General features: G+C 39.2%; 1 protein-coding gene across 12 annotated transcripts in view; it reads right to left on the reverse strand.

The window, feature by feature from the left end:
• GRID1 (glutamate ionotropic receptor delta type subunit 1) overlaps window positions 1-26,591 on the reverse strand; it is a 557,084-nt gene that overhangs the window by 22,508 nt on the left and 507,985 nt on the right. For all 12 annotated transcript variants that reach the window (XM_069019125.1, XM_069019126.1, XM_069019132.1 and 9 more), the window contains 3 exons: window positions 25,375-25,699; window positions 23,854-23,992; window positions 5,403-5,598 (listed from right to left, as the gene is read on the reverse strand). In XM_069019125.1, the coding sequence (XP_068875226.1) occupies window positions 5,403-5,598; window positions 23,854-23,992; window positions 25,375-25,699 (660 nt within the window). The remainder of the gene's footprint in view (window positions 1-5,402; window positions 5,599-23,853; window positions 23,993-25,374; window positions 25,700-26,591) is intronic.

Here is a 26,591-nt window from a genome sequence, read left to right on the forward strand (position 1 = left end):
CCAAACAAAATCAAATTGACATTTATTTTCCATGAAAAATCAACCTTTAATTTTAAATGTAGTTTAAACTTTCTTTTTTTTTTTTTTTTTTTTTTTAATGAAAGACTGCATGTGTGCACATGTGCCTGCCCCTTAACCTCCAGGCCATCAGGATAGGAAGAATGGCAAAAGGGCTTGTGGCAAACACCAGCTGAGAATAGGTGAGATAGCTTGAATAAATGACTGAAATTAAACACAGTGAGCTCATATTTATACTTCAGTCTTCTAACTGTACTTCATATTTGACTCCCAGCATACAGACATGCTATACAACAAAACAAAAATCACTTGGTTAAACTTTCAAAAACCTCCTTATCAGAAAGTCAGCCAAAGCAGCACTCATTTATTCCACCCAGGCAGAACAACTACTTTGGCTTACACCAAGGACACCAGATTTATCTTCGGTTCAAGAGATTTAAGAAAACAGATTGAAGAAAAAAGAACCCTCTGGGCAAAACTCATATTGAAAAAAATATTTCTTCCTCAGAATCCTAAAAAAATTAAAAGGCCAAAGAAGATTGCTTCCTAGACAAGAGAAGGACCACAAAGAAAATAATACTCCAGGAAAGCAGTAAATAACCCCATAATGTTACTCTTCACCGCAGATGGAGATAGAAGAATATTTGTTCAAAGGGGCCTGGCTTACTGATGGCTAAATGATGTTGCTTCAAAGAAAGCATGGTAAGAAATAATAACATGAAAAAAATTGATTCCAGATTGATCACCGATATAGCTGTGATTTATCTGAAACCTATGAAGAAGCTATCATACTAAAGACAGAAGTGCCAGAACAATGCAAAATTCATCATTAATTTGCTGTCAGAAGAGAGTGCCACTGTAGCTGATCCCATTATATGGCTGGTACCACAGAAATATCAAAAAGTGACCTTTACATTAGAGGAGTAGTTCAAAAACACGCTTGGATAACATTTATTATCTATAAAAAAGTGCTTTAAGAGAAGCAACACAGTTCTAATAAAAAGAAAAACATGCCATTTAATCCTACTGAAATGTTCCAAACACTAAAATAATTACGGAACCACTATAGGATGCAATAGATTCAGGTTTAAGAAAGCATTTGCTCTTGCTTCAAAGGCTGATGGATCAAGAAATGAAGAAATTTACGAAGCTCCATGAGAGCAACTGCAATTCACAATATAAAATTCATTGTGGACAAAGTAGATTTTAAAAAATCATATTAAATGAACTTTTAAATTACTTCTACTCTCAAAATTAGAATGAAGAGAGGTGGCTGCTCAAGGAGATCACTCTGATTTAATGCTCAGTGATCATTAAGGAAGCAAAAAAGAGAAGGAATAAATTCTTACTGTGCCATTGCCTAAATCAATGATGCATTCTCATTTTGTGCTCTACTTGGTTTTGATCGCTTTTGATCAAAAGTGATATACAGGAAGTAAAGAAACGATTCAGAGAAATTTTGGCACCAAATTGGTTGAACATGGGAACAAACAATCTCAACCAAAGCAGGGCATTATAAAATGCATTAATGAGTTTAATTCTGCTATCTGTATATATAGCAGATGCAGGATCACGTGACATGGGGATCATATGAGTTCATTCTTTCAAAGCAAAAATGGGTGCTCCCAAAGGAAATAAAAACCACAGGTTATTATGTATGTTGGTGTAATCAATAATTACCCTGAATAACTGATTGCCACTGGATGTAATACAAACATCTGAGATCCTGAGATCCTGCCTGTAGAAACTTTCCTGTGGCAGCATTAGTCAATCCTCACCTGTGGTAGTCCCAGACAGCTCAAAGTGGCAAAACAGCAGTGTGTATGGACTGGTGGTTTGTGTGGTTTCTGCTCCTGTGCTGTGCAGAGGTACTACTGAATAGGAGGAGGTTTTCCATCTTCAATGACCACTTTCAACTATCTTGGGAACACAGCAAAAGCAACTTTCTCCCCACAACCCTCAGATCTCAAGAGTCCTCCTGTCACTTATGTGACACTGAAGTGCATTCCTGCCTTTTCCGTGGCTCTCCCAGTGCCGCAAAAGCTGTGCCTTGCCCATGGGAGGTGGTCACTGTGGCTGCAGGGATGCTGCTGTGTCTGAAGAGACACCTCTGCCATGGCAACCAAATGCCATAAAAGCTCACAGGACTTTCTTCCACTGCCATCCTTTAGTTTTCAGACAGTCAAAGGGAGTAAGAAAATCTCCATGAAACGGAGAAAGATAAATGGAATGGGGACAAACCCCTGAAATACCTGTCTGTGGCATAAATAACCAGCACTCCCTGTTTTGCACTGAGGTGGCATTGCTTTGTTTGTAACTGCAGCTGAACTGTGATACTGAATGAAGAAAAGGAAAGGAGAAGGAGGGATGAAAGAATAGTAGTGATTATTTTCTTTTTTTGCATTCTGTCAGGCAAGTCCTCATTCAGAAAAATGTTTTATGGATCTTTTTATGCTAGAGAGTTTAGAGTTCCCATTTCCTATGAACACACATTTTTAAGTCACATTTACATCTCTTTCATGCAGCAGTATGTGTTTATGGATGGAAACTCTCATTGCCTTGGCTGACATCAATTCTCCTTTAGAAAAAAACCAGAATTTCTAGCCATAATACTTGACATGGAAAAGTTGTCTGTTTATTCAGAGAACTCAATGAGCTAGGAAGAGTGACACTTAAACTATAAGCACAATAGTTTAGTTGACAATGTTATTAAATATTAATCCCAATTTATGTAGGTGTCTAATCAAATAGCGGCCTCGGTCATCTTTGGAGACTGAAGTAAAATTTAGTTGTTGTTGACATTAATTGAATGAGCTGATCTAGTTATAAAAAATCCCCCTACAACACTGAAATCAAACTTAGTATGAAAAGTTATTATCACATAGATAGGATGGAGCTGCCAGCTCCATACAGACAATATAATTGGTATTCTCAACTGCCTGCCAATCTACAGTTACATTTCTGCCTTAGCAAATGTAGCTATCATAAATGGCAGCATGCACTAGGCTTACAGAATAAGAGTATTTACAATTTCATAGATAAAGTGCATCCACTGCCATGAGAATGTTACAAAAGAAAAAAGAAAAGTAAAATACTGTACATTTTTCTAAGGTGAACTGTTTTATTATTGGCTTAAATGCTAAGGTACGTAGAAAAGTACTTAATGTCTCTATTTTTCCTCTAAATGCTACCAAAACATCTCAAAAGAAGCCTCATTTTAATAAAGTGCTGAGAAGAAGAAAAAAAATAAAAATCAACCACTGCTGTGGATACAAAAATTCTGCTAGCAAGAATTTTCTTGCTATTTTCTAAGTCCATGAGAGACTTTTCTCTCTCACCGAAGAGGTAGCGGAGTTCTGTAAACAACCAAACACCTGCAGCCTTGAAAAGTCTTGTTTATGGTATAGTAGAAAAATATTTTGACAATGGATGTTTTAGGATTTTGGCCAATCACCCCCAAAGGGTGGCTGATCCTTGTCCAATTAGACTATGAAGAAAAAAGTCTATAAAAGAGTTTGTAATATAATTAAATAAATCAATCTTGCTGCACAATTCCTGCCTGCTGGATCTTCTCTCCTCCTCCTCCCTATGGCTGCAGGACACGGTGATATACCCTAGGAACCAGGCCTGCGGTAATATTTGGTGACCCTGACGTGATCTGCACTCTCTGATGTGCCCTGCTGCTGTGAGCCAAGCCGAATTTCTCTAGAGGTACGCTGTTCCCCTTCCCCCCGGGACCGGGAGGTCCGACAGGACTGAGAAATGGCGAACAGCGGCTCACAAACCGACACTGTGGTACTGGTCTGGAAAGGTGTGTTTAGCATATTGCACACCTCCATTCCTGAAAACTCACTTTGGGAATTATTAACTTAGGCTGCCTTGCAAGGGATTCCCATGGACAGAGACACTTGCCCTGGACTTTGCCTTATGGCAGGAGCTTGGCTGTGCTGTCTGGCACGAACTCCCGTCTGGGGACCCAGCAGTGTTAGAATTATACCAAACCTGGCGTTCCTTATTTATTCTGCTGACCGACCTCAACTGAGCTGGCTCGCCTGTTTCGGTAATACACTGCAGACTTTGCTATTGCCAGAGCTCTACCTTGTCCCAGGGAGGAGAGGATTTTGGAGCTGAGGGCAGAGGGCTTTGGGGAAGATCAGCTGAGAGACAGGCAAAAAGGCAGGGTGAACCCAAACTTTTGACTGAATACTCCTATGCCAAGACATGAGAGTGTCTGCATAAAGATTTTATCCAAAAGTCAAGCAAAGAGTTGGGAATCTTTTGCTAAAGGAATTTGAATTGGGAAATGGGATGGCTTGTATTACTTGTGTTCATCCTCTTTATGGCACTGTAAAAACAGGAGATTTGGATACTTTCCCTCTGACTGTTCAGAAAAGATTTCAAAAATTCAAAGTAGAAAAAGGAAACACAAGCCCAAACCATTTTATTATTTCCCATGTACAAAAGCATAAAGAACTAGTAAATCAGTGTTTCACTGACAAGAGTGTCTCTGATCAAACATTCACTACAGTAATAACAGCTTGTTTTATGAAAAAAATCAATTGCCAGATAAAGAGGACACTTTTCACTAAAGGAGCAGCAGCACATCAAGGCTTTCAGCATGCCTGCATCCCTTCCGTGTAATGTACTCCTGGACGTGTGTTTGATGTAAGGTACTGTCTGGTTTTGTTGAGGTTCAAGATGGAGAGCAGAGGGGAGAGGCAGGCTATGAGAGAGAGAGTGGGGATTTGTAATGGCCAATATTCTTTATCACAGGACTCAGAACTAATAAGCAGCATCCTAAGCTGTTATACACCAGTCCTTGAATCCCACATTAATTCTCTGTTCTGGAAAAAAAAATGTGTTGTTTTATCTGAGAGAAATAAAATTTTGGTAAAACATGCTGTCATGTGAATGCATTTTTCAAAGTCTGGAATAAACAGAGAAAAATCTTGCATTAAATTTCTGTTTTAAGATAAATGAGTATACGTCCTGTGAATCCCTTGATTCTTACTCATGTTTCCAATCATGAACTCAGAAAAAAGAAAACAAACTCAAATGAGCAAGGGACAAGAGTCAGTACTGGATAATGTAAAGAATTACATTCAAAAAGGCATTATCAAAGCTCCCAAGAAACTGAGAAACCTTAGGACCAGATCCAAAGAAGGACTTACATACTGAAGACTTAGGCAGAGCTAAAGTACTTAAATTCAGAACAATGACACCAAATACGAATCTTATCTGCCATCGAGGTACTAAAAAGAACTTTAAATAAGAATTTAGGGGGCTTTTAAATGGCTATAAATTTTTCCTGTGACTTAGCATTAGCTTCACAGAAACAACATTGACACAGAAATTAAATGAAAAGTCCTGTGATCCAGTCTTACCTTCCTGATGCCTTCAGAAGGGTTTGATACGCAATTATCTGCCCCATTATTCTTACTGATAGTCCTCCACAGTTCAGCAAATGTGTTATCCTGCTCCAAAGGGTTGGTCCCTTTTGCTTTAAAGTATTCATACACTGCTGAGTCCCTGACTGTACCATAAGATATATCCATTTGTTTGGACAGATCCTGAAATGTTCTGAAATTCAAGCGACATTGAGAAATTAGTATTATGTAGTACATTAACAAGATTTCATTAATTAAATGGTTTCTTTCTATGTCTGTCATTCTTCAGAAAACACTTACCCTTACCAAGTAACATTTCCATTTCATTTCTCACCATAAAAGACAACAAAGTAGTTATTTATTTGTACTGAGATCATATGATTTTAACTACACCCAAGCTCTGTTTCACCCCAGTGAAGATTTTTTTTTTTTTGACAGATAACATTCATGTTAAATATGCCACCAAGATTGCACAAGAATATAGTGTGATAAAGACTTACCTGAACACAGGAAAAACTCAGATTATAAATATAAACTTCCAGCCCCATCAAATTCACCAGAAATACCTTGCAGAATTCAGTGGAATTAGTTTGCAGTTATACCAGTGCTTCCTCTAACTCCAAATCAATACGACTGTTTTAAACAAACAAATAAAATCTTGCTTCCAATTTCCACTAAGTCTCTCTTGCTCTCTCTTTTCACAGCCTCTGGTAAAACAGGCATTTTTCATTCACACAGAGGCCTAACTTTCATTTACTCATCATATACCACTCTGGAAGTGTAAATGGGCCTCACCCCGAGTGGCTGTGAATGCACAATTTATTTTCAAATTGTACAGAATGTAATTCACTCCTGTTTTACAGCCTTTTCTGCACCAAAAGGTGTAAATCACTGCCTGCATCAATGAAAACCAGCCCAAGCTTCAAAACATTTAAGGTGGTATCACTGCCATCAGAAGCAGCATCCTGGCTGGTTTCCCCCTCTCAGACGTTCATTCCCATTCCCATGCCTTCTTCCTTTGCTCTCAAGTATCACATCTGTGCAGTGCCACCATTTTTCCATCTGAGCATACAAATATACAAACACACATTCGACCACTGACCACCACACACAGCAGCAGGGACCAAACCAGATCTCATAAATAATGGCTTATTTTCTGCTTTATAAATGTGTGACTTCACATATTAACAACATACTTCTGATATAGCCAACTAACACTGCTTGACATCAGTTAAACTAAAGCAACTCTCCCTGCCTCACCCCTGCCCCCCGCCTCATTTCTTTTTTCCAAAAACAACCTTTCTGAAACAAAAACTTCCTGATCAATAGATTTGAAAGGCCTACTGTCACCACCTCTCCCACACCTCCAGTTTCTGGAGCCACAAAAGCGGAACATTTTGGTTTGCAGCTCGTGCAGATTTTTCACAATGCTCCTGAGGAATCTTCCCTTGGCCCATGAGCTAAAGCTGTTTTCCACAGCTGAGGACTTGTCATAGACAATATTTTTCTGCCACCCTCTTCCCTGTTTCGCTGGGGAGATGCCACTGCTGACACCTCACATGCCTGTAAGATTCCCTGCTACACTATTTAGAGCAAAGCAATCTGGGCATATACACAATGCCACATAAAAATATGTAGAAAACTCTTCCCTCTTCTCCCTCACATTACCCTCAGGCCTCCCAAGTTTAGATCCCAAAGGCACCCTTTTCTGGGACTCCTGGTGTGGGAGCCCTGTCCCCAGGCTGCAGCTCCACAGGGCTGCCTCTCAGCACACCCCCTGCTCCAAACTCTTCCAACTCACAAGCTGCTTCAAACAGTTTAAGTGGTTTAAGTTCTTAAATTGTGTTAAGGACTTTTTATCATTTTAAGCTGTTAAGCAGCTTTAAGTAAGACTGTGTGAACAGTTTCTCTCTATATACATTGCACACTTGTGGATTTAGGCTAACTCTAGGAGTTCCAGCAAACCCCAAACCTCCTGTTATTTCCCTAGCTCTGCATATGGCAATTGATAAAGTACAACACAAACATCCTGGAGGTTGCTGGAAATTCAAAATGCTAATGAAAAATGGGAGAATTTTTTCAGATTTTATTTCTTTCTATAAGAATCCTGAAAGATCTATTCTGCTCCCCTAAATGTTTCCTGTAAATTTTATGGAACCCTTTTTCTTCCAGGCTTGATCTACATGATTACATGCTGCATTTAGTTCTGTCTTTATTTTTTAAAATAAGTTTCACATCCCAGGGAATTGTTAAATCCCAGGAATAGATGATTTGGCTGTTAAAAGACACATATCTGCCTACAGGGCAAAGAAAGGTACTCGATATACACGGGAGGGTTTCCTGTGGCAACCCTTTCACACCAGATTTAGCACAGAGATCTTGGTGTGTGTAAGAAAACATTTTTGGTAGAAGCACAGTAGCAGAAATATGTTTAACTAATATACTTTAACACAGCTTGCAGCTGGTAACAACTTTACAAATGCTTACTGCTATTCTGTACGAAAGTTTGAACATGAGGGTTCGGATAGTTAGAAAAATAATTAAACCTGCAATTTTAATACTATCAGTATTTTCTGTTTTCCTTTATTGCCATGGAAGCTTTTACTCAGAAATGTGCATTTTGTTTTAGCTAAATTGCACTTTATTGACAATCAGTATTTTTATTTTAGCGAAATTACATTTTATTGACAATCAGTATGGCACAAAAGCACAGTACATGTTGCTTTACGAGCAGCACAGTTTGTTCAATTCTCTAAGCATCACAGGGCAGAGCGAGCAAATCTGGGATTTAAATCAAGTGCTTGCAATAACCACACAAGCATACAGGTGGCAGGGAGTGAAGCACAGCCGTGGCCTGGGTGTGGGAGTAAGGTAACCACCCCTTCAGCCAGCAGCATTTCCTTGGAACAGAATATGTGGAGTATTGTGTGTCCGAAGGAGTTCTTACAGTGCACTGTGTTGGATGTTTTGGACCACTTAGCCAAAACATATCCCAGAAATTATCCTGACAGGGAGTGGTCTCAGCCACAGTTCTTACCCAGTATAAAAAATACCTCTGTGCTGTATTTCTGCAGTGCTAGTGGAGGTGAGACTTAGCACCTCCATGGCTAGAGAAGTGGTCTAAAGATTTGGGCACGGGGGGCATGGGCACATACATAAGCAATATTGAATGGAGATGAATATTTCCTACTCTTACAGGGTGAAGTAAGAGAATCACAAGGGCAAGTTTTAAATACTGCTATTTTAACTCCCTCAGATTTGCCTTTGCCAGACAAAAGTATTCACTGCTACTTTTCAGATACTGGCTGTATCTTACAATTTTGTCATTTTCCAAAGGCAGCTGCTGTCATTGTTCTTAAGCTTTATTTCTGCAACCAGCTGTTAGCTGGACCCATCTCCTTTAGCCACTCAAATTCTTGTCTCACCTTCCTATGGCAAAGATTTCATGCATTTAATATACAAAATTATTTGCAACAAAAATGTGCAGCATAAGAAGATGCCCCATTACCACCTCAGTTATTGGATCTCACACGCCATTAAAGGCTCTTTGTAAGTGTGACTAAAGATAAAGCCAGTAAAGCAGAAAAAAGCCAATGTTCCTCACTTACAGTTACAGGAGCACAACTTCAATTTGTAGATAAATACATCCACTGTGTGATTGCTATAATTGACAAGTACATGTAAACCAATTGATTTAAGTAAATATATCTGCAGTCAATCTAAAGAAAAATGTTTTCTTTTAAACCTGTATTACCAGCCAAAATATTTAATGCCCATATTTATGCTTGCTAGATGAATGCAACAACTGATATGTATTCCCAGTGAAATTGCAATTGCTTCATGCAGAGTCAAGTGAAAACTGGACTCTCTGCTTGTTTTGTTTGTTAGAAACTTATTGACATAAAACAAATGCTGCAGAAGACACAGACAGGCAATAGCAGTATTAGCATTTATAATTAGACCACTAGAAGTAATTGCCAGAAAAACAATACTGGTTAAAATACACTTTTTGAAGATGTTTTCTTACTTGTAAAAGCCTTGTGTAGCTGTAGATATACAGACTAAAAATATGCTGCCAGTGTGGGTTTATTTTACTCTGTTACTGCTATATCTCCAAGACTTCTGGATGAATAATAAGTGACAGACTACACTTGACACCAGGTGCTTTGAGGTAACTGCTGATCAATTAACTCAGCAGGAGGTACCTGGATCATCAGATGTGATCAAAGTATTTTTCAAAAGAAAAACATGTTCCTGTCATTTCAGAAAAAAAAAAGGGATTTTTTTTTTGTAGTGACCCTGAGATTTTTGCTCAATGCAGCATAATGTTCTAGGTGATGGCTGCCATCAAGATAAAGTGTCCCAGATATGATGAGGCTTTTTAAGCTGCTCTGCCTAAATGAAGCCTTAAAAATGTATACATAAAATATATAGTACAAGACCTAAATTTCTATCTTTAAATGCCTTGAGGCTAATTTATTTTCTTTTAAACTTTTTTCTCCAAAAGTTAGGAATTCATTACATCTACAGAAATAAATATAAGTGCAGTGCCTAACAAGAACTGTTTTCTCCACACAATTATGTGAGAGGGAAAGATGTGTTTCATGGGCTGGGAAAACAGTAAACCCAGTAAACTTCAAAGTAAAAATAGAAGTATCTGAACTGATTTGACAAGCTTATACCACCACTGCAAGCCTAAGAAATACATATGAGCTGAAACCTAGAATATAAAATCCTATCTGAAAGGAGATTTATTGGATAAAGTTATACCCAGTGGAAAGCAATGAGCTGAAAGAGAATTCTGCCTATTGTGAACTGCAGAAAAGTGCAGAATTTTGAGACCTAAAATTGCACAGAACTCCTCCCTCCAAGGAAGAATTTTCCATGACAATGAGGACAACTAAGAAAACGGTGTTAGTTGTTGTCAGCCACATCAATCCACCCACTGAGAGATGAACTTGGAAGCCAAGCAAGCCTTGCCAGATCAGATTCTCATTTGTAGATGCCCCCGGCGAGAAAAGAATCAAGGCTGAAGTGGTACTGCAAGAGTACAGATAATGTCTCCATGAGCAGATCTTACCATTCAGAACCTCAGTCCTGACCTGAGTCCTGATTCATTTTTATATCCTCTTATGAATCTGCAAGGCAAAGGATTTGAGCCTCAGTCCATTGCTCACAAATGAACAATCTTTGGAACTACAGTTTTAAGTAAAATTTATGAGTGGGTAGGGTAGAGCTTGTCTTCAGACATCCAAAACGGAGTTCAAACTTTCACAAAAAGACATCCTCTAGAGCTAATCTGCCCAAGTTGAACAGTTTAACTGGCTGAAGAGCTGGAAGAAAATAAAAATTCCCTCTGTTATGGATATAAAGTACCACTAGGGGATGATAGTCTCATTGACACAGACTTGCATGAAGAATTTCAGTCTTGCTAAATGCGAGTTTAAAAAGCACAAGCCCACTTAGAAATGGAAAAGATAGCAGTGAGTGTCTCTAAAGATTAGTGCAACTGATATTTCATGAGCTTTCAGTAGCACAAGAAAGGGGGATATAGTGGCTGAACAATGAGGTAACATTAGAATTGACCTATCTTTAGCACCTACAAGTCTAAAAAGTAAATATACTTAAAAAAAAGTATTAAGATATATTTTGATAGATTTTCAATGCTTGTTCCAGGTACATAAAGGAATGCTAAATAATGTGTGTTAAACTGGACATACATCAACTAAAAGATGGACTACTTTAAAGATTATTCTTAGTGGGGACAATAGAACTGTTCAAGGTATTCTTAGAATGGCAGTAGCCAACAGAGAATATTAAAATGGAAACAAGTTTATCTCCTCATCCTATAACCTTAGACTTCAGAAGAATTGGGTCCATGATTTTAATATGGACATCTCTGATTTTCTTTGAAATTATGAATAAGTAAGCTGAGCTCTTAAATCAATCCTTAAATTGTCAACCTCTCTATAGTGACGTGATCAAATTCTGCATTGTTCCATTTCACTGCAAGTCACTTTAAATGCTCTTAATTCTGTCTCAATGCAGTGATGTGCAGAGCAACAGGTTTCTTCACCAAATACTCTTAAAAAAAATTAAGTTTAGCAACAGAGGGAGTCCAGTAGAGATCAGCAGCAGTACTTGCATATACACTTTTCTGGGTCAAGTCCTTCCCCAGCAAATATATACTGCTTTATAGTTCATATGAAACTCATTTTAGCTGCTCTCCATGAAAAACACCATCCACTTTAAACAAAAGCCGTAACAGAAGAAGCCACATGGGAGTTTCTACAAGGGGAGCCAAAAGTATTGACAGATTAGATGACACTGAATCAGTGGAGTTGCAGCCCTTCACAGCAGGACTGAACATTTCCAAATCACAGGAGGAGACAAAGAGTGCAGACAGTCAGGGCTGTGTCTGCTCTTGTCCTCATCGGTGGGGCAGGAACAGCTGCTACACAGGATTTCAAAGAAGCAGGGATTTTCTCCAGTGGCAAAACCAATCAATTGTCATGTGTCACAGAACACGTTGCCATGTCAACCACCTACTCTTACTATAGTTAAAACAAATAGTGATTGAACTCCTCAGCAGGTAATGGCACTGCAGCAGCTTTTTTCATAATCATAATGGTCACTGCTGCCAGTGTGGTGGCATCTCTGAGACTCTCATTGGATTGGTACTCACTGCCCTATACTAGGTGCAACCAAAAGTAAAATGTAACATTCAGTTCTAGGGAAAGGAAGCTAAAGCCAGCTTTATATCTGCCCCAGGAGGGAGGGGTTTGCTACACATCCTGCATGCCATGTGTTATGGCAATAGTTCTGTCACCCACCCAGTGCAGGATTAGGACCCTCTCTCCCCTACTGCCCCAAAGAAACATCCTTTGTAGGCTACCTAACAGACTCAACAGGTAGAGCAGTACTGCTGAGATCAGCCAAACTAGTCATGCACACAAAAGCACATGCTCAAGGTTTCCAGGACTGGAGACAAAAGTACAAACAGGAAGTAAAAGGAAAAACAAAATAGACAGATCATATTTACACAAAGCACTAGAAGCACTGAACTTGTACAGCCTCCAAACAGATTTTATTTCTTTCAGATGACTTCCAGTAGCCTCTGTTCCTAAACGCAAAGGGAAAGACAAGTAAACTAAACTAAAATGTTTTCTTAACTCCTGATACAGCAATGACTTCCCTGCAGATTGAGTGTTTTCACTAGGACTCTGCTCCTGCAGAGCTACTGCATGATTAAGTTTTAAAAGAAGGGAACAGAATGTAAACCCACTGAAATGCAAAGACAGTCAAGGCATTAATAAATGATACACTGTCATGTTTATGATTTTAGTAGTCATTAATTACTAGCTACACACATTGTATTGGCAAAACATTTGGAAGCTTTGTGTACTTTCTTAGAGTCTGAGATGCAGCAGAAATACATTCTATTACCAGTACTTGAATCTGCTTTACTGATCTCAGAACAATCTGCAGCACTTTTGCTGAAGTCAAAGTGTGGAGGATGTAGGACAAAACCCAATACAAGTAGGCTGTGTCCCATTGCTCACGTAAGTTCTTAGTATCTTCCAGCAGTTTATTTAGGAAACATGCCCATTTTCAAAAAAGGACTTAACATTATTTCTGGCTGTGAGACTCAAATTTGGATCCAAAAATCAAACTGGATTCTCATCATAATCAGTAAAACAGGTTCTTCTGTAAACAAAATTAGACCTCTGGGTATTTCTATCCATTGCTATTTCTAAATTATGCCCTCAGGACCACCTCAGCAACTCCAATCATCTGCAGTGATCTGTGTGAATGTGACTTGACTTGTCACTGGATCCTAAAAGTTCATTTTGCCTAGAGCTGACACTGGCTCTACTCCAGCACTGCACATAAAGAAATCTGTTAAACAGCTAGAAATAAGCTAAACATCTCCTGTTTGCCAGTCCAGTGTTTCTAACTATACTTCCAACCCTTCTCCTCTCCAAACCTCCTCCAGGCAATAAAAGCATAAGTCACTTAGATTGCTGATTTTTTCCATTAGCTAGCAGTCTTTTTTATTTTGGTGCTTATTCATAATTCATTTTTTCTTTCTGGATGTCCCATGTTCTCTGAATTGTTATCACATTGTAAAGAAACCACAATGGTCCTTACTGTCTAAGTTATGATTGTTTAGCTTGAAATGTTTTCAAAACCAAAAAATAGCGTAATAAACAATTCCATTAATAGTGGTAGCAATGGAAACTAGTTTCTGAGCATTTGCATCTCAAAGCTGGATCCACTGGGGGCCCCATAGCTTGTGATCCCTGGATGCAGTTTCTCTCATGGCTGAGCGTTCATGATGGCATATGAATTAATCTGATGCCTAATTAAGGGATGAAGTTAGAGGGCAGTCTTTCCTTTATATTTACAAGGGCTGTTTACAGAACCCCTTTTCACCACCCCATTTTTCCGTGTTTCTAGAAACTTAATTACCCTGAGATATTACCCACTTTGTCCACCATGTTTGCAATTTAACAATGAAAAGTATCAGACTGACAAAGAGACACTCAAGAGCATACAACACATTAGAGTCTCTTCTCAGATGCAAGCCCAGGTTTTCAAAATCTGGAGCTTTAATTTGTATGCTCAGATCCACATTTAAACTGCTACATGACTGGGCAGATTTTCAGAACAGATCAAGGAAAGATTTGGCACAACAGCACATCTGTACAACACTGGCTGATTCAGTTTAAAGTCTGGAAAGGGATTCAGTGCAGCTATGAGCAGTTGCTGTTCATCCTGCAAATCCAGAATAACCAGACCAACTAAAAAATCTGGGTAATCCTGGATCCTTTATCCACACTCCATATTCCATTCAACAGCAAGCAGGAAATTAAAATGCAAAGAGAAGGTGAAAACATCTCAAGAGCACGTTTGGAGAAAAAATACTCCTGTTTGGACTACCTTTGGGTATTTTCTTGCTTTACTTTTAAACCACTTTGCTATTGTGGCCTTTCTCTGAGTAGCTTGAAGGGTTAACATGTTAATTAAAGAAAGGTATTCTACTCCTTAAATTATTAATTAAAATAAGAACTGCAGCTGGTGTTTAACAGCACCTCAGTCCCAACAGCAGGTTTTAGTCACTTCACCCAAATCAAACATATCATAAAGTTGGCATGAAAATCATATTGTCTGAATCAAACACATCTGGCAACTGACACATGCTTTTACCTATAATGAAAATAACAAACTACCTATTATATATACAGCAGCACTTTAAATTGTTTGCTACGCTGATGTCTTCTACCGCTCCCATTCAGAAGCTAAAAATCCTAATGAAGATTAATGATTAAGATGTAGAGGGAAGAAATTTCTTTCTTCCTTTTCCACTGCTGTTTTAAGTACTGATAACGCTGCCGTTCTGTTTTGTGCTCGGATGACAAAGAGTAGCTTTTTAATTAAATAGAATGGGGAACAGATAATCTTGGCTTCTTGGTGCTGGCTTACAAAGTCTTTACTTGGGGTTAGTGGTACTTTATACAATGACTGTTAGGCTATCATTAAAGTCCATTAAATCCCAGTGTGGAATAAGGTCCTACACAACTCTTTATTAGGTTTTGATTTATCAGGAGCTGCTGCATGTCAGCAGTCTCATAGCTGGGGTGGAGGGGCTGGATGAATTCAGATCTGTCAAAAGTACAATGTGACACTGGAAAACAGCTTCACAACCTTGCCTTACCACAGGGAGTCAAGCAGAAGCTACTGCTGTTGACAGAAGGAAGAGAAGAAAACAGAGGGACTCTGAAGAGGCACCTTGATTGCCAGAGCATGTGCTGCATACTCCTGGGAATTCCAAATATAGGGCTCTTCATTAATACTGAAAGCACATACAGCATTCATCAGTTATACTGATGTCTAAAGTGCACACATTACATACGCATATTTTAAAGTCTGGATGCACACTTGCTGTTTCTCAGAGGACCCAGACTGAGCACATGGTGTGTGGTGCACTTCCCATCTCATCCTGATGTACAGGAAGGTAAACAGGAAGAGAGGCCTTACTGGAGGGGTACACCTTACCCTTTGTCCTCTCTTCCTGCTCACCCCGACCACAAGTCTCCCTGAATACTGAACCTCATACTAGAAAGCACCAAAAAAGCACATCAAAACCAACTGGCTGTTCATTATATTGAGATTAATTATTTTATTTGGGTAGCCTAATTATATACTTTGAAATATGAGCTTGGAAATTGCATTATTGCCATATGCAAGAAACACAGTATTTAACATCCACCCCATTCTAACTGATGGTTTTCTATTCTTTTCTAGATAGACATGACTATTAATTAAATCAATTAAATTAAATCAGTGGCACATTCTCTGGTTTTAATGGTTTAGAAGGCAAACAACTTCAATGCCTGTGATTACATTTCTTTTAATGCAACAAACTTTGTCAGCTGTATCAGAACAGCTTTTCTGAGGCAACACTGTTCTCTCCCTCATCTCCAGAAGAGTCTGGAAACACTCCTGTATTATATTATAAAGGGGGCACAGGCACAGAAGAAGACAACATTGCTCAGTAAGGCAGATGAGCCCAGGAAATGGAAAGAACACATGCAACCCTTCTCTTAGCAACACAGTACTATTCCAGTAAAGTTTTCTTTCTCTCCAGATAATACTTTGCAACATAAGAACTGAGAGGAAAGCACCCATGGCAATAAACAGTAGTATCTTAGTTCTCAAGGAAAATAAGTTCCTTTCTCCCCTAAACATCCATAACCTGCATTGATTAAAAATGTTTTGCTGGGCTTTTTGTTTGGTTTGGTTTGTGGCTTTGTTTGGTTTTTGGGGTTTTTTTACATCATCAGGACTAGTTTCTAAATCTCTTTATAAAGATATTCAATTTTTAAAGCCTTTTCTTTAAATGGCAAGTTTACAGATTTTTGCTTCATGCCAAAATGGTCGATAAATATTTTAGAATGTATTAGAACAACTTTTTTTCAGCAGATGAAATATCATCCTATATTTCACTTAATGTGTTAAGAGTGTCAGGTGTGAGAATGAATTATCTTCTGTCATGGAGACGTTTACGAGGGGAGTGGCTATTTTAGACTAAAAGTGTTTGCAAGATGCTGGAGCTCAATATCCTGAGGCAGAAGAAAAACCCAAACAAGATTAACAACATAAAAATAATGCATTTCAAAAGACTGGACTCTGCAAACGTCAAGAACTCGAGGAGAAAGCCTCTTGGGGTGTTGCTTTAAAGGATAAAGGATACAGAAGGGCTGGCAGTTCCTGAAAGATACCATATCAAAGACACGAATGCAAACTATCTTAACATGAGGAACAATTAAAAGAAATTATAAACAGCTGCAAGAGCTTCTGCAAGAGCTCTTTCAGGACCTAGAAAAGCAAAAGCATTTTCTTTAAATTTCAAAGAGTAGTGCAACCATTTGACTAGCTAACCCTACATACTATAAATGTATGGGAATTGTGCAAATGCATGAGATAAAAAGAATCAAGAAGCAAAAATAAATCCTCCTCACAACACCAGTAAATTTAGTTTGCATGATTTGTCACTGCAGAAAGTGATTTGGTCACCCCTTGACTGAAGTTCCAGTGTCCAGGGCAGAAGCTGGAAAAATTACGTTTGCTGTCAGGTGGGTGAGAAAATCTGATGCTGAACAATCATGGTACAAAAATGACAGAACCCCTGCTCATGTGAGGATGTTGGTGAGGAATTATGCAAGGTGAGAAGACAGTTTTTTTACATGAACAAATGAAGCATTTCCCAAAATATTTCAAGAGATTAGCAGAGTTGGAAGCCTACATGTCTGAGCTGACGGTAATTAAAAAAACGGGTACAACTTCTTATAAGTGAGAACAAGTGACTTTCGACTTCATCTCATGGTTTTGCAGGAATTAACTTACTGCAATTAAGTGTTTACTAACTATTGGTAGCTTTGTGAATACAATTTACTTGTTATGGCTTCAGGAATGCTCTCAGAGAGACCTTCTGGCAATTTGTAAACCTATGCAGTAATATTCACTATATTACCCTGTAACAGAATCACAGAATCATAGAATAACCTGCATGACTTTTATAATATGGCCCACTGTTACACTAATGACTGATCAGTAGAGCTAAATTATATAAAATACAAGTTATTTTACAGGGGATTTGGTTTGGTTGGGATTGGTTTGATTTGGTTTGCAGGAAGCTGCTGTGCATTAAGATATCTGCCTGAAAAGTGGAAAAACAACCCCACTGGCCAGCATCTTTAATGATTGTTCAGACACAGAATCATTTCCAAATAAGAATTCACTATAGAGTTTTTCTTCTTACTCCTGTTTTTGTCTTTAGAGATGATGAATTGAGTAATTAGGAGACATCTGAAGCTTTAAGGCCATTTCTGTTTGATTTGCTATAGTAATAATTATTTTGCCTTTTTAATATCCTGCTATATTAGATCATATTATCAGTTCATATAAGACATTAAATCAGCTTCTTGAGAGAAAAATAATAGAAATATAAGTATCCTATTGAGCAAAAATCTTCTATTACTGTGTTATGTATTGCTTATCCCTTAGGAGTCAAATAGAAAATATAACCCAACAGAACAAGTCATAGGTGCTATCCATGTAATAAAAAGAAACCTCATCCTACCACAAGGAAGGTGTAAGTCAGGGGCCAGTGGGATTTAATGCATGCAGAAAGCATACAGCTACTCTACAGACAGCCAGGGAATAACCTATATTGATATGAGACAATCTGACCCAAAAGGTGACTCCATCCGAGCTGAGGAGAGACTATGTATCAAGTATCAGATTTAAACCAATCCTTGCACATTTTGATGGGCTGTCCTGAGGGCTGCTATTCTTGCTAGATTTTCATCCTTTCAAAGCAAAAGAAAAAAATAATAAAGGTTTTATTACCTGCACAGATGGTAGGTTTTGCTAATGTCGTATCCAAATCATTTTCTTCTCTAAACTGTACATGCATCTGAATTTTAATGCCTCAACCCACCTCAGTCACAGAACTTCTCAGAACCAGAACAAATGAAGAGATGCTATGATATAGGTGTCTCAAAAGTCAAGTTGGAGAGCTGTGGAATCACAAATCTCTTGGTTTGCCACTGATCTCCAATATACGCTACATTTTTTAATGGCAACTGGAGAGATGGAACGCAAGCTTGATTTTCAGCTGTGCATTCTTATTTTTCTCAGAAATGTCCCTGGGAAATATTTGCACTTAGATGCTTGCTGGCTTGTTCAATTACAGGAGTAATTAGGATCCATTTGAAACCGTGCTTGAACGGCATATGCCAACATTCAGAAAGCTTTTCAAAAGGCTCCAGACTCTGTGGCTTTCCCGGCAGCACCCACTGGGCAGCACCATCAATAGGAGTGAAATGAAAAGACAAACAATGGGAGCTGGAGCACTGGCAGCAGACCAGTGTCTTGTCCTGAATAGAGCCTGAAGGCAAATGCTGGCAAGCTCTGGCCCTGAGCACTGCTGCCCTGCTGCACCCAGCATCTCCCAGGAAATTTCAGCCCTGTGCTCCAGACAGGGAATGTTCTGGAAAGGAAAAAAAGTTTTGAGCTCTTGCTCATTCACTTGATTCTGCCTTACACTATTTTTTAGCCTTCGTTTTTATGGAGGGACCTAATCTAGTTATTTAATGATTGAAGCTTTTGCTCACAGGCCTTTAATAATAATCACAATAATTATTTTTTATCATGCTCATTCATACATGCCTCCTGCCAATGTGCCTGAGGTGCTGCACAGACACTGCAAAACACAGTACAAATTAAACATAACAAAAGAAAATCCAATGAAATATTTAAAAAGCCACATATGATATTAACAAGACAAAGGCTGCTTTCAAACATGAGAAATTTCGAGACAAAATTGCTGTGAATACAGAGGGATTCTGGTGAGGTTCTTGCCACCAACCCTATCAAATCCACTTAACTACAGCAGATGAAATGTTTGTTCATTTCCCTCTGGCCGGCATCTTCCAAGTACTTTTCTCATTTATTTTAAAATATTTTGAGATTGCTTCTGTTTTGTATGCATCCCAGAAAATCTTTTTTTTTTTTGATACCTGCAGTGCTACTATAATATGGTCATTTATGGCCATCATCTTTAAAGCAGCTAAACTGACAACATGCCATATAAGAAAATATTATTCCTGTGTTATACAGAAAGAGAACCAAGACAGAGAGGAAGCTAAGCTTGCCACATCAAACAAACCTTATGGTAGAAAAGAGAATGTGCACCCAAGTCTTCCAAGTGCCAGCCTATCACCCCAACTAAGCTGCACTAAATCTTCAGCTGTCACCAAAACACAAGAAACTGGGGGATTAAAATAAAATAAAATAATCCCAAATCATGAAACAGCTGTGATCTTAAAGCAGATGTATTATGCATTTGTATGCAGTCCGTTAATGCATATAACACAGATGCCTCTCAAGGCATCCACAGCATGGGGAAATGTTAAGGATCAATTTGATAAAATCTTAAATTTAAATCCTTTTGAATTTGCAAATAGAATACCTTTTTAATGTCCTATTTTTCTTGCATGATTCTTAACCTCTTGTCAGACAAGCTCTCCTAAACCTGAGTTTCAGAATATCTGTGCAGCTATTGAACTGCATGTAGTCTGCTTGTTAACAAGAAATGAAGCTGGAATGTGAGTCACTGCTAATTAAACTCATAATTACAAATGGAAGGTCAGACAGCAGATCCAAGAGCTGTTTGAAAACGTAGTAAGACAAAAGAAAGAACAAACTCGCATGTAATAATTCTGCCTTACCTGGCACACTGACCCATTAGAAGACTCCTCAGTTGCATACAGTACTGAAGGCAAATATGAGAATAATAAATGCAAATCATTTGGGTTTAAACGAGTTTGTAGAGGATTAGCACAGGCACTAAACATTACCTAGATTTCTTATGAAAAAAAAAAAATTGAGAATTGATCATTTACAAAGTTAGAAAATGAATCACAGCTCCCTAACCTGAGCTCCAAAGTAGTTGCCACCAGCACATTCCCATTCCCTTTTTCATCCTGAACTGGATAACATCTCTCTCCTCTGCCCAGCAGGGGCCAGGAAATCTGCTTGATGTTTCACTGCCGTGCCTGTGGACCTCCACAAACACAGAAATCCTGAGATAACCACGACATTGCCTTTGTTCCCCGGCTGGGAGATGGGGCAGAGAGAAGATGAGAAGTGCAAGAGGTAATTTGGACAAAGGGATTAGAGAAGCAGCATAAAAAGATCAACAGGGAGCAGAAGTACCAGCCACTAGTGAGTGAAAAATTGAGGGCAGCCAAAGAAGGAACACCATATTTCCTGTTAGCTTTGATCTCCTGAGGGGATAGAGGTTTTCATGTGGGTCTCAAACTCTATGTTCAGACCCTTCCCACCACTGTGTCACACCAGGATGAATGATGGGCATGCAGGACACAATACCAGCAAGGAAGCACGTGCTGCCATGCCAGACCTGAAAGCCAGTGCATCTTCTTGTTAGCACACTTGACATGAAGCCCTTGAGGTTTTGGGAAAATCTAAGGAGAATAGTTTTTCTTTCCAAGTTCTTACTTGGGATCTAGGTACCTGGACAAAAATTCCTTCTTTGGGATTTACAAAGTATCTCTCAGGAAACAAATTCAGGTGGCAGATCAAAGCTGCTTTCTGCCACGCCTCTGACTCTGGTATTTCACCTTTCTATGAGCCACAGGCAGCCTCTGAAACTCACTGCAGGGTGGAATAGCCTTGTGAGATTTGCCAATGCCAGATTTAAAAAGCAAAAAAGGTATTCTCTTATCAGCAGGCTTTCATCTGACATGATAATTCTAAAAAACTGCCTTCCAACAGTTCAACTTCGCTTCAGTGAATGTCTCACCAAGCCCCTTCTAATAAATATTGTTTATGATTTCTATGACACACTTGTTTTGCAGTGAAATTGTGGAGGCAGTGATCACTGGATTGATTGACACCTAGTTATTCAATCAAACATACTTTTTTACATAGTGATTGCACTAGTCACAGACCACACATGCCAAATTTGATACTGAAACAACCTCTATTAGGCATTTTGGAGAGGGCTTGGGAAGAAAATCAGTCTTGTAATGAAAATCTTAACTATGTGGCAGCTACTGCAGCACCATAATACTTATTTCTCTCCTGCTGGCAATTTGGAGGCAGCAGCACTGAACACCAGAGGACTTCTCTATGGAAGGAGAGATAACAGCACACATTTACTGAGAGGATGTGGGTTGTTTTCCCTTAACAATGGAAGTGTACACAGATGGATTTGGTAGTTCTCAGCTGGTGAGCAAATATTCAGCTCTAGCTCATTGTGCCTCTTTGGGTGGGAAAAATGGTTTCACATAAGTATTCCTTTCTGGGTTCATGAAAGACAGAATGTGGGCAAGCTGAGTGGCAGAGATAGGCAAAACCAGCCACTGAATATCGTATGATGCAAAGCCAGTTAGTACTGGCAGCCAAGGCACAAGGCCACGATTAATTCATGTAAGGCAGTTATTTTCTTTCTCAGAAAAAAATTTTGTTCTAAGTCTGACTAATCATACTATAACCTGTTTCACCTAAAGAGTGGGGACATGAAAATATATCCATCATAGCTCAGAGATGGATGAAGGTTCAACAGAATTTTCAGAGAAACTACTACTTTACCCTACCTCCTCTCTCCGAAGGCACCCCAGGAATGATTTGGGTGCCTAAGCCACAGCATCCAGGACCACTTTTGACACCTCAGGCAATATGAACAATCCACATTGTGCCTGACAACACCTGCTAGAGACCCCTGCCCTTACAGCCAAGTAGGTGGAATGCAGGCAGTGAAACTTCTGGCAACTTAAATTTCTTTTGGCATTTATGTTTTGGCACCTGAATAACTCTGCTCATGTTTTCAAACCACAATAGACTGTTTTGTGACTTCTGTATCCTCATCTTGTATGAGGGGATGTGATAAAGGAACCTGGGAAGTGGTAGCTACAATTAGGTATAGAAGAGCATTTAATTACCACTCTCCAGCTGCCACCTCTAACAGTACAAGAGTGCCTGAGTTCTGTACTTGTGAAACAATCCCAAGCAGTTCCTTTACCAAGTAACTTCTCTCCTCCTCAAGATTCTTAGCAATGTCCTTTCATTTAATAAGAAGGGGAATTAAAACCCCTTGTAAATGTTGTTACAACTCAGACTCAAAGGCCTCCTCTAAAAATTCATAGTTCTGCTCTTAAACCTCTTCTTTTGCAGATTCCTCATGTAATTACACTCCAACTTTTGTCCTCCTCTGAACTTTGCTGAGTTTTGGATATTGCTGATTAGACCAAACTGAAAATGTCTTCTGCAATGAAAGAAACAGAACCTTCAGAAATTTTTAAGAATATCATTATTCAAGTTTTCTGGATAACTATTTGTGTCCTGCTTTTCAAGAGCAATTTATTCACTGAGCTTAACCTTATTCCCAGTACATGCAAGTCTCACACACAGTTTTATTCTACACAGTTTCTCATCCTGCTTCCAGAAATTACTTGGGGTACTTATTTCTGTTACTGTTAAGACCCATTTATTATGGTCCAATTAACAAAAAGCGAATTTAAAACCAAAGTCTGTAATAGTTTTGCCTGGTCTTATTACTATGATGATGATGATGCTATATCCACACAAAGCATGACATTATCTGCAAGTACACATTGGCAAGCTAAAAATTGGAAATTCTGCGGAACTCATGTTTAGAAGAAATGCACTTATGTCCTCCTGTGCAGAAATCACAGAGAAGGCAAAAGCATTTCTTCAAGTGCCCGCCTCACCTCAGTGACAATTCTTATGTTTCAGGAAGTGAGCACAAACATTCAGTGCCAGTCTTCCCAATGCAATCCTAAATGAGAGCAGCAGCTTAACTGTGTCACCCTCTAACACCTGAAATCCTTGGCTCAGCACTTTCTAGGAGGAGAGCCTGTGCTGCACTGCCACTGCTCCACTCCATCCCCATCACATCAAACATGAGCTATCAGGCTCTAACCTGGTCAGCACTGAGTGTGAAAGGCCAATGACCCTCCCAGTACTCCACACCAGTGTGAAGGTGGAAATTTTGTCCTCGTTTTGTGAGAAAAAAAATGAAAGCCTTTAGCCTTAAAATTTGCTGAAAAAAACCCCAAGTTACGCACACACAAATTACAACTAACCAACCAGCAGGACATGAAAGACCTCTCTTCTGGAAAAATACAGAATTAAAGTGCCATTGTTCCCATCAAAACTGCTTGGGGGCTGTTGGAGTGAAGGTGAAGAAGGGGAGAGGAGAGAACAACAGCCACTGCAAACAAGCAGAGTATTTTATTAGAGAGTTATCTCCTTCTTGCAAGAATGAGTGCGCAAATGGGTAATACCTTCCTGTGAAATCCAGGTTTCCAGCTTCACGTTAAGAAGAGGCTCTTACCTTATGGGATTATCCATCCTTGATACTGTGAGAAATGCTGCTAAATTCGCTGTGTAGGAAGAGCACACAATGAGAGTGAAGAGCCACCAGCTCCCCATTACAATGCGCATCGCCACAGAATTGACAGTGGATTCACCCCCTGCAAATAAACAGAGGAAAGTAGGGTCTCTCAGCAGCTCCCATTTACAATCACCCCATGTGCCCTGTTATGTTAAACTTTGTTGGAGTTCCTCTCTACTCCCCCTTCAGTCTGCCCTTTCACTGTGGGAAATGCACTGCTTCTGTTAAGGCTGATAATGCACAAGTATTTTCTCCAGTCAACCTCTTGCCCTAGACAGTGTTCTACAAAATCATCTTTCAAAATATCTCCCTTGAGAATTATTGAGGATCAATCTAAAGAACATGAAAAATGTTTTAAATAAAGTTGAATGGTGAAGCACAACGAATATGCAGGAATTAAATCATTACAGTGCTCAGAATATTGTAATATTCTGTTTTCAATTACCCTTTTAGAATTGGAAAAAAGCCCCACAGAACTGCCTAATGGTTTGTGTGCTATCTTTGCTGTATTTAAATCTGCAAAGACTGAAGCATTAGTGTCATTACTTGTTACTCTTTACAAGATTTCAAATCATGCAAAGATTTCTTTCCAGCAGTCTTCAAGCATAGTTATGCTTGAGCATTGTTGGAGACTAAACCTTAGCATAGAGCTGGTCCTAGTTACTTCAGCATATGTTTGTGCTGATTATATCTTACTGCACTTAAACCCATCAGGGCTGCCACCTTAATGAGATGAGGGACCAAGTTTCACAGCAATAGGATGGATTTTCCAGCTGAAACTTTAGAAACTTACAATCACAATGAAAAAAAAAAGAAAAAAGTTAACAACTTATCCATATATCAGCATTCAATACAACCTGCCTTCCAAGAATACAACTAACATTATATATATGGCACCAAAACTGCGTAGGCAGATTTTGTAAACAATTAGTTACAAAAGTAACTTTGTTAATGGCAGCAGTCCTACTGAATTCAGTAAGATTAGTCCTATGCTTAGAGATTTCCTGAGCATAAAGTTAGTTACATACTCAGTTCAAACAACCAAGAGATGAACGGTCTCACGTGAGTTCAAAAACATATACATTTCTATTTCTATTTATAAATTAAATTGAAACAATTAAAAGGGTGCTAGTTTCAGAGCTGGAGAAGTGTTGCAATTCTGCACCAGGCGGCACTGGAGTTTATCTCTAGTGTAACAATTTTCCCAAAGAGGAAAAGCCTGCTAGTGCTTTTTCTGGACTTACTGAGAGAGAGAAAAGGCATAAAAAAAGACATAAACCTCCAAACTTGCCTACCTTTCTCACTTTTGATCAGCTGGGCTAATAAAACACATTACCTCCCCATATGGGCCTTCTCTTTCACCTTTAGCCCATTCTGGGCAGGACTGAGCTGTCCCGACCCGCCTCCCCCAAGGCAGAGCTTTCTGGAGGCCGCCAGTGGTGCTGGCGAGAGGGTGAGTACCTTGCTGGACAAAGGCCCCGTACACCACCCAGATGGCGCTGTGGAGGGTGGAGGACACGGAGGGGCTGGGCTGGGCCGCGTTCTGTGCCCGCACCGCCTGGATCCGGTTCAGCACAAAGATCAGCACCCCGACAATCGGGATGGCTGCCGCAATGCAGGCCCACACCGCGAAGTCGAAAGGAGCGAAGAGAGAGAAGATGTTGATTTTCTCCTCGGGCTTTTTGATCAAGATCCCCACGGAATAGTCCATGTAGCGCTTGCTGAAGTCCACCACGCTCTCCCGTTCGGGTGTTATGGTGATGGCTGAGATGGCCAGGTCTGCCCTCTGCAAGGCAAACACAACGCATCACATCGCTCCCTGCCACCCGGAGTTTGGCCTGCGAGAGCCTTAAGGAAAAGCTTTTTAAGAACCAAGTGACTCCATGCATTTCTTTCTGTAACTTAATGCATTTAGATGCATTTATATAAATTGTCTAAAAATAAAACCAGAATCAGTTTTCACCATGAAAACATTAGTTAATTGCGCTGGTCTAAGGAAGAGTAATGAAACACAACCTGTCAAGGTACTCTTGAACAGAAAGCATGACCTTGACTCCTTTCTGGAAGAAGGGCAGCTTGTTAACCTTTATCCCTCACTTCTTTTCGAAAGGAGGCCTAAAACTCCAAACCATATTAACCCAGTGCACTGTAAGCAATAAAGAAACACCATTTACTTAGCTTGTGTATTTGATAGCAGGGTGGGAAGAGCTAATGTTTGTTTTTCTCCCTGCAGAATTGCCAACTTTCCATATTCATGAAGAGATTTCATATGACAGCTGGGGAGAAGATTTTGTTTATTTTTTAAAATGAATGAAGTGGTGGAAAAAGCTCATAACAGGAAGAACGCACAAAGGCAACTTTGTTCCTGAAACTGCTTTGACTTCAATATTTAAAACAAGTAGGTTTTGCATGTAGATAATCCTTAAAGAGTATGTACACTTGATGAAGGGTAAGATAGGAGTTAATAAATAAGATTCCCAAAGCTTTTGAAGAGCTTCAATTAGATTTTCAATATTTTCTGTCTTAATAAAAAGAGTCCTCTTAAAAAAAACCAGAATATACATTCCATTTCCTATCTCTAATTGTGTTGGGAATGTAAAGCAAATATTAGACGAGGGAGGTTTGCTTTGAAATCCTTTAGAGTCTGTGGAACAAATGGTAGCAGAAATACCATCTAA

This window comes from Aphelocoma coerulescens, chromosome 6 (genome assembly GCF_041296385.1).
Source record: "Aphelocoma coerulescens isolate FSJ_1873_10779 chromosome 6, UR_Acoe_1.0, whole genome shotgun sequence".
NCBI classification, from domain to species: Eukaryota; Metazoa; Chordata; class Aves; order Passeriformes; family Corvidae; genus Aphelocoma; species Aphelocoma coerulescens.